The 16,308-nt window shown below is 40.0% G+C and overlaps 1 protein-coding gene across 4 annotated transcripts in view; it reads left to right on the top strand.

Moving 5' to 3' along the window:
• Positions 1-16,308, top strand: part of mapkap1 (MAPK associated protein 1) — a 332,586-nt gene that overhangs the window by 176,507 nt on the left and 139,771 nt on the right. For all 4 annotated transcript variants that reach the window (XM_060841424.1, XM_060841422.1, XM_060841423.1 and 1 more), the window contains one exon: positions 8,833-8,945. In XM_060841424.1, the coding sequence (XP_060697407.1) occupies positions 8,833-8,945 (113 nt within the window). The remainder of the gene's footprint in view (positions 1-8,832; positions 8,946-16,308) is intronic.

The following is a 16,308-nucleotide window of genomic DNA, read 5'->3' as shown; positions in this document are numbered from 1 at the left end:
CACTTTTGTATTATCCTGCCCTATTTTTAAAGGTGGTAATATTTATGGAATCCCACTTCCCGATTGTGATTTAGTTGTCTGCCGTGAAAAGATATAGCAGCTTAGATCCGATCCATCAGTTGTGATATTGTTGAACCCTGTATTTTACAAGCTGCCCTCCCGCACTGCAGGACTGATCTTCAGGCCAGATGGTGAGGATAAATATCAGGCCATGAGATTGCAGGCTGTGGTTATGGTTCATGCGATGGGTGCCCAGTTTTGAGTTGCAATATCTGTTCGAAGTCTGTCCCATTTAGCACAGTTACGGCACTACACAACATGATGTGGGGTATTCTCGATTTGAAGACAGGACTTCGTCTCCACAAGAACTGTGGAATGGTCATTTGTACTCGAACTATCTTGGACAAATGCATCTGTGACAACAAGATTGGTGAGGAAAATGCATCTGCAACAGGTAGATTAGTGAGGACAAGACAAGTCGTTTTTTTTTCTCTCTTGTTGATTCCTGTACCACCTGCTGTAGACATAGCTTGGTCGCTATAACCTTTAGGACTCAACTAGCTCAATCAATAATGATACTACCTAGCCACTACCTGTGATGAAATTAAAAGATGACCTCACATTGCCATCCCCAGTGTATCCTCCCAAGTGCTGTTCAATGTGAAGTAATACCTATTTATCAGTCAAAGAGTCGCAATAGATGGTATTCCCTAATATGTTTTCTTGTGTTTGACTGGATGCCATGATACTTTATGTTGTCTGGAGTTGATGTTGACATTTCCCAGGGCAACACCTTCCTGATTGTATATCACTGTGCCGTTACTTTTAGTGTGCTTCTGATGATACATGGATTGTGATGGTGCTTGACGCATTGTATGTAAAATATGATTCTGTGAGTATGACTGCTGCTTGACTAGTTTGTGGGGCAGCTCTTCCAACTTTGGTAGAAGCCCCCAGATCTTGGTGAGGAGGACTTTGTAGAGTGGATAAGGCTGTGATGAGTGCCGTCTTTCCAGTGTCTCAGTTGATATTGAGTGTTTGTTGTGGAGACTTCATAGCTGTTTGATGCAACTAAGTGACTTTCAAAGCAAGTTCAGGCGATGATTGAAAGTAAACCACATTGCTGTCAGTGTGGAGTAACATTAGGTCAGAGTAGATAAGGATGACAAATTTCTTTCCCTAGAGTAGATCAGTGAACCAGATGGATTTTTACAACAATCATTGGTGGTTAAATATTCATCAATGGGCTTACTTCTAACTCCAGATCTTTGCTGAATTCAATTTCACCATCATAAAATTGTTGAGTACAGAATGGGTTGTTTGGCCTGCAAAGTCGATGCCACCAAAATTATACCAAGGTCTGCATTATTCCACTTTCCCTGCACCTGATTCATAGTTTCAGTGTAGGCTGTAGCAGGTAAGGATGTCAGTTTCCTTCTTGAGAGGACATTGGTGAACCAGATTGATTTTTCTGACAATTGGCAATGGACAAATTGAGATTTCTTTAAATTTGAATTCAAATTCCACCATCTGCTATGGCAGGATTTGAACCCAGGTGCCCAGGATATTACCTGGGTCTCTGGATTAATCGCGCTATTGCCTCCTCTTATCTAAGCTCTGCAGTCCTGCCACATCCATTTGTGAATGGTGTTGGACAATTAAACAATTCACTGGAGAAGGAGGCTCCATCAATATCCCCCTCTTCATGAGCCAAACACCTCAGTGCAAGAGATGAGCAATTGTAGCAATCTTCAGCCAGAAGTTCCGAATGGATGATTCATCCTGGCCTCTTTCAGTGGTTCCCAGTATCACAGATACAAGTCTTCAGCCAATTTGATTCAATCCACATGATATCAAGAAACGGTTGGACACAGTGGATCCTGCAAAGGCTGAGCCCTCTCAACATTGTGGCAATAGTACTGAAGACTTGTGCTCCTGATCTTGCAGCTCACTAGCTAAGCTGTTCCAGTACAGTAACAATACTGGCATCTAGCCAGCAATGTGGGAAATTGCCCAGGTATGCTCTGTGTGTAAAAAGCTAGACAAATCCAACCCAACGAGTTAATGTCTCCATCAGTCTCTTCTTGATTATCAGTAAAGTGATGGAAGATGTCATCAAAAGTGCAATCAAACAGCACCTGCTTAGCAATAACCTGCTCAGCAAAGCCCAGTTTGGGTTCCACTAGGACCACTCTGTTATTGATCTTGTCACAGTCTTGTTTAAACATGAGGTGAATTTCAGAGCTGAGGTGTAAGTGACAGCCTTTGATATCAAAGCCTTATTTGACTGAGTATGGCATGAAGGATCCCTAGCAAAACTGGGTATCAGTGGGCAAACTCGCTGCTATTTGGAGCCATACCTGGCACAAAGGAAGATGATCATTGTTGTTGGAGATCAGTTATCTCAGCTCCAGGACATCTCTGCAGGAGTTCCTCAGGACACTTCATCAATTACTTTCATTCCATCATAAGGCCAGAAGTAGGGATGTTGTTCATGATTGTGCAATGTTCAGCACAATTCAAGATTCCTCCAATACCAAAACAGTTCATGTTCAAATGTAACAAGATCTGGACAACATCCAGCCTTGGACTGACAAGTGGCAAGTAACATTCATGCCACATAAATGCCAGACTGTGACCATCACCAATAACAGACAATCTAACCAACATCCCTTGACATTCAATGGTGTTATCGTAACTGAATGCCACTGCTGTCAACAGCTTTTGGGTATCCATGGACCAAAAAGATCACTGCAAAAACTCAATGGTTACAAGAGCAGGTTGGAGGCTAGGAATACTGCAGCAAGTAAGGCATGGCCTGGCTTTCCCAAAGCCTGTCCGTCAACTATAGGCACAAGTCAGAAGTGTGATGGAATACTCCTGACTTTAGTGGATGGGTGCAGTTCCAACAGCATGCAAGAAAGTTGACACCATGCAGGACAAAGCAGCATGCTTGATTGGCACCACATCCGCAAGCATCCAGTCCCCCCTCCACTGAAGATCAGTAGCAACAGTGTGTACGATCTACAAGATCCACTGCAGAAATTCACCAAAGATCCTTGACAGCAACTTCCATGCCCACAGCGTTTCCATCTAGAAGAATAAGGGAATCAGATACATGGGAACATCAACACCTGCAAGTTTTCCTCCAAGCCACTTACCATTCTGACTTGGAAATACATTTCCATTCCTTCAGTGTCACTGAGTCAAAATCCTGAAATTCTATCCCTCATGGCATTATGGGTCAACCGACAGCACATGAATTGCAGCAGTTCACTACCACCTTCTCAAGGGCAACTAGGGACAGGCAATAAGTGCTGCCCATATTCCACAAATGAATAAAGAAGAACCAAGCTGCAATCTTAAATGGATGTCAAGAACAGCTGGTCTGACAAATTCCCAGTCTTGTTCACTTTTTGTTCTGTTTTAAATTCTGGAGTGGGTGGATGCAGTTTCATTAGTATCAAGGCATGCAGCTGACAACTGCATGATTGTTGCACCACAAATGATTGTAGTTTCAGCTATCCAAGATCCAAAGCAGCTTTTTTGACTACAATTTAAAATAGAATTTTATAATTTAATCATTCACTAGTGACTTGCTGACTTTCTTAGTATTATTCAAATGACTTGAGGCAACTTTTAACTCTTGATACCTGTTATACTTGACTACTCATCTGCTGTTCAATGTAGAAGTAAAATTCAAATGAGTCTCTGTATTTCTGACAGTTTTACAGTTGGTATCTGTCTGATACTTCCTCCAGACCCATCTGCATCCTCCCAAACAAGACTTTACCCCCACTATTATACTTCAAGCTTTTGTATCTACTGGCTTGTTATCGAGAAATCTTCCATCCATAGTCTCCAGACTGATGGTCCTTCAAAGTTGAGTGACACATATCTTCCATCTTTGCAAAATCCATAAACTGATCAATCAATCGGATCAGCCTGTTCCTGCTCTACTGAACTTATTTCTTTCTATCTCGACTCACTTTCCTTTTTTGACCTGTCTGATCCTACCTATGTGCAGGGCTTTTCGAATGCCTATTTCACTTCAAACACCTGCATATTCCGATTCCTAAGTACCTCCTTTTCAATATGGATGTCCACCTCCTCTAAACCATCACTTTCCACAAGAATGATAAGTGCTTTTTCAATTTCTTTCCCAGAAAAACTCCAAGACGAGGGACTTGGGGGTACTTGTACATGATACACAGAAAGCTAACATACAGGTATGACAGGTAATCAGGAAGGCTAATGGAATTTTGACCCTTACTTTAAGGTGTATAAGATTAAGAAAGTCTTTCTTCAACTGCACAAGGTGCTGATGAAACCATTTTTGGAGTACTGTGAATAGTTTTGAACCTCTTATTGAAGGAAAGATATTCTTCATTGGAAGCAGTTCAAGGAAGGCTCACTAGGATGATCTCTGGTATAGATGGATTGTTTAATGAGCAACTGTTAAACAGGTTGGTACTCTACTCATTGGAATTTGAAAGAAATGAAGCATGTAGGATTCTTAAGTGGCTTAATGGAGTAAATGCTGTTTCTGGTAAAAAGTGAGGTCTGCAGATGCTGGAGATCACAGTTGAAAATGTGTTGCTGGTTAAAGCACAGCAGGTTAGGCAGCATCCAAGGAACAGGAAATTTGACGTTTCGGGCATAAGTCCTTCATCAGGAATGTGTTGAAAATGTGTTGCTGGTTAAAGCACAGCAGGTCAGGCAGCATCCAAGGAACAGGAAATTCGACGTTTCGGGCATAAGCCCTTCATCAGGAGCTTATGCCCGAAACGTCGAATTTCCTGTTCCTTGGATGCTGCCTGACCTGCTGTGCTTTAACCAGCAACACATTTTCAACTAAATGCTGTTTCTACCATTGGGAGAGTCCAGGACCAAAGAACATAGTCTCAGAATAAAGTGGTGCCAATTTAAGACTGAAATGAGGATGAATCTTTGCCAAGTGTTTTTGGAGATCTTTGCCACAGAGAGCTGTGGGAGCAGAGCATTGTATACATTTAAGGCTGAGATAGATTCTTGATCAGTAGGGGTGTTAAGGGTTTTGAGGAAAGAACAGGAAAATGGACCTGAAAAGGATTGGATTGACCATAGAATCCCTACAGTGTGGAAGAAGGTTATTCAGCCCATCAAATCCACACCAATCCCTTTGAAGATCATCTCACTCAGACCAATTCCCCCCCCCATGCTATCCCTGTAACCCTGCATTCCCATAGCTAATCCACATAGCCTGCACAGTCTGGGACACTAGACAATTTAGCATGGCCAGTCCACCTAATCTGCACAGCTTTGGACTATGGGATGAAACCAGAGCACCCAGATGAAATCCACGCATACACGGGAGAAATGTGCAAACTCCGCACAAGTGGTTGCCCAAGGGTGGAATCGAACCTTGATCCCTGTGAGGCAGCAATGCTAGCCATTGAGCCACCCCCAATTATACTATTAAATGGCCGACCTGGTTTGAGGGGCCTCATGGCCTATTCTTGTTCCAATTCTTATGTCTTATAGGAGGCCCAACTAACCTCGTATTCACTAGTCTCTCTCCTCTGCCTGGCTAAATTTGTTGTCACATTGAACAACACAACACCTTCAACTCCATTCATTTCCTCTAAATAATGGATATTGCTTTGGGTACTCACATGGATCCAAGATATGCTTGCCTTTTTATCGGATATCTGGATGTTTGCTTATTCCTCGTACACAGGGTCCTCCTTGATGACTTTTTCTGGTAAATCAAAAACTACCAGTATCACTTCCTGCCCACCCTGAAGTGGAAATATCATTTACTGTATTTCAAATTTCCATTCCACAGTACTGCCTCACTGTGCCAGAGACCTGGGTTTGATTCCACCCTCTGGCAACTGTCTTTTGGAGTTTGTGCATTCGCTCCCTGTCTCTGTGGTTTCCTCTGGGTGCTCTGGTTTCCTCCCACAGTCCAAAGTTGTGCAGGTTAGGTGGATTGGCCGTGCTTAATTGCCCCATATTGTCCAGGAATGTGCTGACTATTTGGATAGCCATGAGAAACTCAGGGCTGCAGGGTTGGGGTTGGGTGGTTCTGTGTGCGATCCTCTTCAGAGGGTCAGTGTGTACTCTCAAGGGGAGGTCATGCCTGACAATTCTGCTAGCATTCTTTGGAAGAAATAATGAACAGGTTAGACCAAGAAGAGTCATTGGATGTTATCTGCTTGGACTTCAAGAAGACCTTTGACAAGATGCTGCACAGGAGGCTACTGAGTAAGGTAAGGACCCATGATGTTAGAGGCAAAGTGCTGGCATGGGTAGATGCTTGGCTGTCTGGCAGAAAGCAGATAGTGGGGAGAAAAGAGTCCTTCTCAGGATGGCCACTAGTGACAAATAGTGTTCTGCAAGAAAAGTGTTGGGTCCACAACTTTTCACTGTATACATTAAAGATCTAGATGAAGGAACTGAGGGCATTCTGGCTACATTTGCAGATGATAAAAAGATAGGTAGAGGGACAGGTAGCATTGAGGAGGCAGGGAAGCTGCAGAAGCATTTGGGTAAGGAGAGTTGTCAAAAAAGTGGCAGATGGAGAACAACATGGGAAAGTGTGAGGTAATGCACTTAGGAAGAATAGAGGTATGGACTATTTTCTAAATGGGGAGAAACTTCAGAAATCTGAAGTGCAAAGAGACTTGGGAGTTCTAGTCCAGGATTCTGTCAAGGTGAACTTGCAGATTAAGTCAGCAGTTAAGAAGGCAAATGCAACGATGGCAATTATTTTGCAAGGACTTGAATATAAAAGCAGAGATATTCTTCTGAGGCTCTATAGGGCTCTGGTCTGATCACATTTGAAGTATTGTGCACAGTTTTGGACCTTGTATCTCAGGAAAGATGTATTGGCTCTGGAGTGTGTTCAGCGGAGGTTCATGAGAATAGTCCGAGGAATGAAAAGCTGAACATATGAGGGTTATTTGGGCACTCTGGGTTTATACTTCATGGAGTTTAGAAGGATGAGGGACATCTACTTGAAACATACAGAAAAGTAAATCTCCTGGGCAGAGTGGATTTTGGGAAGATAATTCCATTGGTAGGACAGTCTAGGACTTGAGGGCATAGCCTTGGAGTAAAGGGAATATCTTTCAGAATGGAGATAAAGAGAAACCTCTTCAGCTAAAGAGTGGTGAATCTATGGAATTCATTGCCACAGAGACGGTGGAAGCCAGATCATTGTATATATTTTAGACTGAGATGGATAGGTTCTTGAGTATCATGGGTTGAGAGGAGAAAGCAGGAGAATGGGGTTGAGAAACTTATCAGCCATGATTGAATGGCAGAGCAGACCTGCTGAATGGCCTAATTTCTGTTCCTATGCCTTGTGGACCTGATGGCGTGCTTCCACACTGTAGAGATTCTGTGTTTTCTTTGATATTTTTCAAGTGGAGTTGTGGATCTTGGAATTCGTGGATTTTCAGTCATTGAGCCTTTGGGAAGTATGGGCATTGAGTGATGTAGGGACTGTGTGGAAGGTGGAGTCAATGTAGAATATTAGCCCTGATCTTAGTTCATACCAAAGCAGGCTTGAAGGGTCAATTGGCCATCTTCTCCTATTTCCTGAAGAAGGGCTTCTCCTTCTCCTGCTCCTTGGATGCTGCCTGGCCTGCTGTGTTTTTCTGGCACCACGTTTTTCAACTCTGGTGCTCCAGCATCTGCAATCCTCACTTTCTCCTAGTTCATCTTCTCCTGTTCCTTGTCTTATTTCTATAGTCCATTACAGCAATAGTGGCCACAAACATTTGGTTTATGATCTTGATTTTGATCATTAGATGCGTTAGCTAGACTTTTAAATGCAAGAAGTATTGGTAGCAAGGTATGAATATATGTACAAGGTCTCTAACACTCAGCTCTTATGTGGCATGTATCATATTTCCGAACAGGTGAGGAACAACATTTTTTAAAGACCTTTTCTTGGGCTCTGTGTCCTGGAACCTGAAATTTACACTTAATATGATTGAATTCTAATTGTAGCCAGGGCCTGTTGGATCTCACTGACGGTATGTGTATCATCAGAGTGCTGAAGAAGCTGTGCTGGTTTCAAATTTCCTCTGTCGCTGCTCGAATGAGATCCAGCTCAGCCTCTCTTAGTGAAATATTAAAAAAAATTACTATCTTAAACGTGTTGGTCACATACCACCTTTGTGTCTTCATAACTCAACCAGTACTTGCTGTTGGTACTGTTACTGAAAACTTTCTCTGAACTCTAGATTTATGAGAATTGTTTCGGAGATTGGGGACTTCAGCTAGACGTGTTGGTGATGTTATAATTGATTTCCTTGCAGAAGAAAGCATTGAGAGGGGGATTGGTAATACTTTAAATCATGAGAATCTGGACAGAGTAGGTGAGAGAAACGGTTCCCATTGGTATAAGGATTGAGGAGAGGACATAGATTTAAGGTAATTAGGAAAGAAAAGCATTCGATGCATGGCAAGAAACTCATTTGATTCCATGAGTGGTTAAGATCTGAAATGGACTGTCAAAAATTGTGGTGCAGGCATATTCAGGAAAAGGAAGAATGTGCTCGCCTATGAGGAAAGTGATATGAGGCCAATTGCACAATTGGAGAGCGGACATGCACGCAACGGGCCAAATGGTGACCTCTTATATTGTGACCGTTCTTTGATTCTGTAATAAGTATATTCTCTATAAAAAACAAATATTGCTAACTGTTCAGATCTATTGTTTTAATCCAGATGTAGCTGTTTAAGTCCAATCAATGTAATGTAGAAATTAATAAACTTAAAGTTCCACATTTTGTTCAGCTGTCTTAGAGTTGATTTATTATTCCTCTCTTATTGCAGTAATGCACCACAGAGTGGATTTTCCCTTATTCAAGTTGACAGTATGAATGTCACCATGAAGGAGATTCTGCAGAAGGCTTTAAAAAGAAGAAAAGGTTCACAAAAGGCTGCAGGTAAAAATGATAAACTATGAATGTTAAAGTCGTTAATTTGAGTTGTGGTCCATGTGGTGATTTAGTGTACGTTGATGTAATGCAACTAGTGATGTTCATGTATGTGCTTTTACAAATTTTAGTGCACTTGGGTTCTTTAAACTTCAAACTTAAAACTACCATTCCAGTTTTTAACATTTTGTTTGCTCAGAGGATCAGAGAATCTTCTGTTCACCGAGCTGTCCAGATTTATACATTTTCACCTAATATACCAATGCTGAAAATCTGTGATCCAGTTATCAGAAATATCAATTCAAATCTACAAAGCAAAATCACAAAACCTAAAGTAGTTCACACCAAATAGTGCTGATGCAATTTTGCTTAAAAGTTTATAAAAAGGCGTTGCCTGTTTTCATCATAATTTCTCCTTCGCTTACTTGCAATCGAAGATTATTTCAATTTCATTGCATTCCATTTCTCCTATTTTTACACTTTTAGGTTTTCTGTTCCCCTCTGTTTTCTTTGCTGTCGGTTTTTCTTTTCAAGTTGGGAGCATCTTTTATGAAGGGATTGTCATGTGATTTACTAAAACCAAAAACTACTTATTCAGTTGGTGAAAGCCTGAAGGTTAACATCTGTGTCAAACAGGTTAGCGAAGGGATGATTTTAGTCATTGCTGACCCTTGAAAGGAAAGTGTATTTCAACGAATAAACTTTGATTTGCTTTGTTTTTACTTGTTCTTTCCGTTTTAAATATCTGTAACAAAAATATGTCAGGAAGCATTGCTGTAGATTTGATGCAAGGGAATACCGTTGCTGGATGCAATTTCAAAGCACTTGTTTTAGTAAAATGGATGTATCTATATTCTTGAGACTTAATCTCAATATGTACAACACTATTCCCCTCCAGTCTGTCATCTTCATGTCATTCCCCTTCCTGTCGTATAAAAACACAGCATTATTTTATCTAGCCCTACAAATATCCAAGGTATTCATACAACTTTGTTTTTGGTCTCATGGTCATCTCCAATTTTAATTAGATCACCATGGCTTCACTTGCCACGAACCAAAGCTGAGAGCGTTCCTTTCTTAACTTCATAACCTCATTGCCCCTCTTAACTCTCTCTTCCTCCATTACTACATTCCTTAAAAGCTACTTATTTAACTAAGCTTGATATCCTCATAATATCGTAATACTTTATTATTTCCTTATTTGGTTCAGTGTCAAGTTTAAACTCTAAATCCTATTGTGAATGTCCACTTCAATTGTTTAAATACATTAAATCATTATGTAAATGAAAGTTCTTGATGAATGTCAGAAAGCTAGTCAATCATAAAGAATCACAACTATAGCAGGAGCAACCTGTATAATGCCTTTATGCAATGTCTTTGATGTGGTAAATTGTCTTGTGGTACTTCTAATGACAAAAAACTGACCCTGAGAAGATGATACTAAGGTGGATAACTAAAAGCTCAATTATGGAGATTGCTTCAAAGAAGCACTTTGTCTCCGTTAAAAGAGATGGTGATGTTTGTGGAGGAATTACAGAGCTTGATGCCCGTTCCAACTGTCGGCATGGCCATCGATATTGGGATAAAGGGAGAGATAAATACCTGGCGTAAGATTGAAGGACTGCAGAAATCTTGGATGGTTATGGAGCTGAAGGAGGATACAGTAAAACCACAGAGGAAGTTTAACAGAAGAATGAGGATGTTTAAGTGTTGACGAGGAAGGAGACAATGTAGGTTAGCAAGTACAGATGTGTTGAATGGAACTTGGTGTAGGTTTGGATATGGGGAGCAGAGCTTGGTGAGCTCAGATTGGTGGAAGATGAGATGCCAGTCAGAGAAGCATTGGTATTGATCTGTGGACTTCAAGATGGATGCTGCTAGAAAAGTGGGGATTTTGTGTACTTTGAGATAAAGTGGTTAAGGGACCAGAAGCTGAGCTTTGAGTTGAATAAATTGCTGAGGTTATATGATTAATACTTTGTTCAGTTAGAGGAAAGAATTGTATGCAACATCAGAATGGTTGCTAAGAAAGGAAGCTTGGTAATCAACACTAGTGGGAACAGAGTTTAGAGAATATGACACGTGTTATGCCAAAGAACACGAAGTATAAACCTGTTCTTAGCCAATCTTTACATGAGCTTTCCACTGGATAGATGCTGAGTACCAATCAATAGTACTACTTCCTTTTGTCTCTCCACTTCTAGCTCAAAGTTTACAGCAATAATATCTTAGTTAAGGTCAGCTAACTTGATGGTTTGATCGCCATTACAGAAGTGTTGCTGCATGGAGGCCAGAACTGGGAACTGAATATTCTAAGATATTTGACGTTTAGTAAGGACACACAATGAAAATCAGCTGGATACGAAAGGGATGTGATCAATACATTGGTAAGGGAGGATCTCAGATTGGAAATAAAATGTGAAATCTGTTTCACTGGAACTAAGAAACAGAAGACATTGGGAGGTTGGTTATTTGTAAGGCCACAAGTAATAATTGTAGCAGCGCTGAACATGGTATAAATCAAGACTTGAGAGAAGCTGGTGGCATAGGCAGTAATCATGGGTAAATTCAGTCAGCCTAAAGATTGGACGAACAAATTGAGTACTAAAGCTGTAGAGGATGAGTTTCTGGAGTATGTTAGGGATGGTTTTATTGAGCTATAGAGGAGCCAACTAGAAGTCATGCTAGAGGATCTAGTGTTATGTAATAATAAAAGAATAGTTAACAATCTTGCAAAAGGGATGAGTGACAACAGAATAGCAGAATTTTACTTAGTATTTGGAAGTGAGGTAGTTCATTTTGAAGCAAGGAGTTAAATTTGAATAAAGGTAATTATGAAGGCACAGATTGGCTAGTGGTTTGGGAAAATACATTAAGGCTTGTTTGTACATAGGTAATGTATATAAGAGCTATTATATGACTTGCAACAGCTATATACTCGTTCAAGATGCAACAACATAAAGGCAATCACCATGTGGATTGCAAAGGAAATTCAGGATTTTGTAATATTTTAAAAAAGGGTATAAAATGTTGCCAGAAATAGCAATAATTCTGAAGATTGGGAGGTTTGTGGAATACAACAAAAGAGGATTAAGAAATTGATAGTGAAAGGGAGAATAAAATATGAATGCAATCGAGCAAAAAAAAACTTAAAATGGACTGCAAAATGTGTTCTTAGTATTTAAAAAGCAAATGTTTGATTAAAAATTAATGTAGATCCAAAATAGCCAGTGTCAGGAAAAATTTATAATGTGGAATAGAGAAATGGTAGGGAAGCCAAATGATTACTTTGTCTGTTTTCATTGAGGAGCATACCAGAAAACTTGCAAAACTAAAGATTCAAGTAGTTAATGATGGTGAGGAATTAAAGGAAATTAGAACAAGTAAGAAGGTGGCAGTAGAGAAGTCAGTGGGGCTAAAAGTTGATCAGTCTGTAAGACCTGATGATCTATATCTCTGTGTTGAAGGAGATGGCTATAGAGGTAGATGATGCACTGGTAATTAACTTCCAAAATTCCATAGATTCTGTAATGATTCCAGTGGATTTGAAGGTAATGAATACAATGCACTACTTAAAAGGGAGCAAAAGAGAAAACAACTACAGACCTGTTGATCATATATCAGTAATAGGGGAAATGCTATCATCTATTATAAAGGATTAGATAAATAGACACTCGATAAATGATGATGTCATTGGGCATAGTCAGTATGGAGATATTTTCTCATCAACTTGTTCAGAGGTGTTATTACATCTCTGGAGTAGGTGGGACTTGAATCCAAGCCTCCTGGCTCAAAGATAGGGACATTCTCGATGTATCAGGTGATCCCTTGTAGATGGCATGGATTTGAGAGTGGCAAATCACATTTAATAAGTTTGTTGGAGTTTTTTTGATTCAACAAAATTAATGAAAAGTTGATGGAAATTGTATTCTTAGATTTTAAGAAGGTCTTTGATAAAGTTCCCCACAGGAGACTGGTTTGAAAAAATATTAAATGCATGAAATAAGTGGTAATGTATTGGCATGGATTAATAATTGGCTGACAAATGCAAAACAGTAGGAATAAATGGATCATTCTCATGTTGTCAAGGTGAATGTTGTGGAATACTGCAAGGATGAGTATTTGGCCCCAGTTGTTCACTATATGCAACAATGATTTGGAAGTAGAGACCAAATGTAATTTTTCCAAATTTGTAGATGATATAAGCTAAGTGGGAATGTGTGTAATGAGAAGGATGTAAACTAGCTTCATAAGAATTTGAACAGGTTAATGAATGGGCAAGAACTCAATAGATCGAGTATCAAGTGGAAAAATATGAGGTTGTCCACTTTTGTATGAGAAATAGATGTGCATACATTTCTAAGTGGTAAAAGATTAGAAAGTACAAAAGTACAAGGAGACCTAGGTGTCCTCGTCAACAAGTCACTGGCATATTGATACACTAAACCTTTAGGAAGACTAATGAAATGTTAGCCTTTCTTGCAAGAGGATTTGAATACAGAAGTAGTGAAGTCTTGTTTCAGTTGTTTAAGCAGCTTGATTACCCCACACCTGGAGTACTGTGTACAATTTTAGTCTCATATTATTGCCAGAGCAAGAGTGCAACAAAGGTTCACCAGAGTTGTTCACAGGATGGCTGGACTGTCCTTTTGAAGAGAGGTTAGGCAAACTGTATTCCTCAGAGCTTCAAAGAATGAGAGGTGATCTCATGGAAACTTACGAAATAATTCCAGAGATAGACCGAGTAGATGCAGATAAAATGTTTTCCCTGTTTGGGAAGTCTAGAATCGGAGGCACAATTTAAAAATAAGGGGGATGCTACTTTGTCTGAGATATGGAAAATTTTCTTTGCTTAGAGAGTTTGGAATTCTCCACCATATTCATCTTGGAAGCTCCGTCTTTGAGTATGATAAGGCAGAGGTTGACTGATGACCAGTGGTGTACAGGATAATAGGATAATTGCAGGTGAAAGGCAGGTAAATTTTCAATTAGCCAAGGTTATATTGAATGACAAGTCTGTCTCAATGAGCCACTCTGTTCCTATCTTACTAAACCAGGAAAAACTGAACTAACAGTGACAATTGACCCTGAGACCTTCTCTGTCTAGTAGCTTAATGTCTTCTGATATATAACCAACAAATGTATGTGGGATTTAAGACTTTCAACTTCTGAATATTTCGTGGAGAATAAAGAATAGAAGAGTTTGTGATTGCTTGTTAGTAATGGATTAATGGTTACAGATTATTGCCAAATAACAAAGGGGAAAATTGAGGGTTTTTTTCCCCAAGTCATCAAATGCTTTACCACAGGCTATTGCTGAGGCAGTGATTGTAGCATTAAAAGGAAATTGGGTAAACATTTGGAAGGGAAAGATATATGAGAAAAGGAGGAGGGAAATTAGGTTAGATTTGGCAATCTTGGTTAGATTAGATTACTTACAGTCTACACGACCCACCGAAGCACAACCCACCCAAAGCCCCTACATTTACCCCTTACCTAACACTACGGGCAATTTAGCATAGCCAATTCACCTGACCCGCACATCTTTGGACTGTGGGAGGAAACCAGAGCACCCGGAGGAAACCCACGCAGACACGGGGAGAACGTGCAAACTCCACACGGTCAGTCGCCTGAGTCGGGAACTGAACCCGGGTCTCAGGCGCTGTGAGGCAGCAGTGCTAACCACTGTGCCACCATGCCGCCCACAAAGTGTGCTATTGATGTATAACTCTCTACTGGACTGGTACTGTAACACTGCCATTTACAAGTTTTTTCTGGCAGTACTGGTGGTGCAGGTATAGTTACTGTTTAGTACTTAGTAATTCAGATCCATTACCAATGATGATTGCTGCAAAATGGGAAAATAATCTTGAAGTTGGGATAATGGGAGCAAGAATGTAATAAGCCTCTAATGAAGCTATTTGGAAATAGATAGGTTCATTATTAATGCTAAAATGGAACCAGTTTTCTAATGGCCCACCAATAGATTCCAAACATTGACTGTAATACTGTGAAATTAGAATCTCATTCATTGCGCTGTGATCTTCAGTTCACATTTGAAAGCAAATGTAAAATTGGGGAAAACGATTCATTTTTTGTTTGAAAGATCTTCCAAGCTGTTCTGCAGATCATTTATGTATGTATTTAAAAAGGCAAACCAGCTTGCTCTGACATCCATCAAGGGGATTCCAATAGACCATGTCTACAAGCTGGCATTGTTGGTGGCATAGTTGGTTCATTTCAAGACTAATTGGTATCTTCCTCTTTGAAAAAAAAGCCACTACAAAAGTGTAATCCCTGCAGAGAATTTGCAAAGACTTATTAAAATCTCTGTGGGGACTGAGTTTAAAAGACCACTCCTGATTGGTCTGGAAACATACCAACTGCAGTGTTATTAGTGCTCGCTAGTGGATGCATTCCATGGGGATCCCCTAGTCAATGTCATTGGAGCATGTCGGCTTGACTTTTTAATGCAGCAGATGGATAGCCTTCAGGGTTGTATGTTAGCACTTGAAAACATGAACTTTGAATTAAGACCTTTATTAAAAATAAAGATTTGTGCAGCATCTAAAATGTCACTTTGAACTGCTTTAGCCTTTTTGGTATGTAATGCAGAATTTAGTGAATGTTCTAAAATATATACCTCTATTAATATTCCTAATCTCAATATGAAGTAGTAAACATCATCAGCTGCTCAAAATGTAAAACTGCCCAGTTATAAACAGCCTGCTGCATGTGTTTTTTAAGCTTTTGTCATAAATTGCATTTTTTAAATTCTGTAAATCGGTGAAGTTCCAAGTGAAGCACTTCTCCCCCTTCGGTTGAATATCTAAAACCTACATATCCATTCTTGATTGAGTTAATAATTCCTGATATACTTACATTTGTCTGTTTTAAAAACAAGCAGGGTTTTTGTACTAAAGGGGTTAACATTGATATCTCATCCACACAATATGAGCAGAATGTAGAGACATTTCCAGCATTTTTAAAAGTCTTTCCTGAAATACAATCTGTCAAACATTTAATTAACTATCTGGGGATGAAATGTGAAGTTTTATTAAAACTTTGAATAGATAAAGTCGGAAAGGACATGGATGAGCTGTCTCAAGGCCATATTCCGTGGGACCGATAAGAGTTTTAAAAAGAAAATGGCAGAGGAGCATTTAACAACTGAAATCTGATTCACATAAAAAGCTGGTGGGGTGGTTGTGGATCAAACCTGCTAGCGTCTGCAAGCAATTTGGCCACTTGCCAAGAGCCAATGTTCACCCTCAGCTGTGGCATTATAGTCCAGATGTGCCAACTGCACGTTCTGATTTTGCCAGCTGACTGCACCGTTTGATAACCAGCTCTCTGGATGCCCATCACTGGC

The sequence above is a fragment of the Hemiscyllium ocellatum genome, chromosome 21 (assembly GCF_020745735.1).
Source record: "Hemiscyllium ocellatum isolate sHemOce1 chromosome 21, sHemOce1.pat.X.cur, whole genome shotgun sequence".
In the NCBI taxonomy this organism is placed as follows: Eukaryota; Metazoa; Chordata; class Chondrichthyes; order Orectolobiformes; family Hemiscylliidae; genus Hemiscyllium; species Hemiscyllium ocellatum.
The sequence above is the reverse complement of the archived record's forward strand: the minus strand, read 5'-3'. Positions and strand labels throughout refer to the sequence as shown.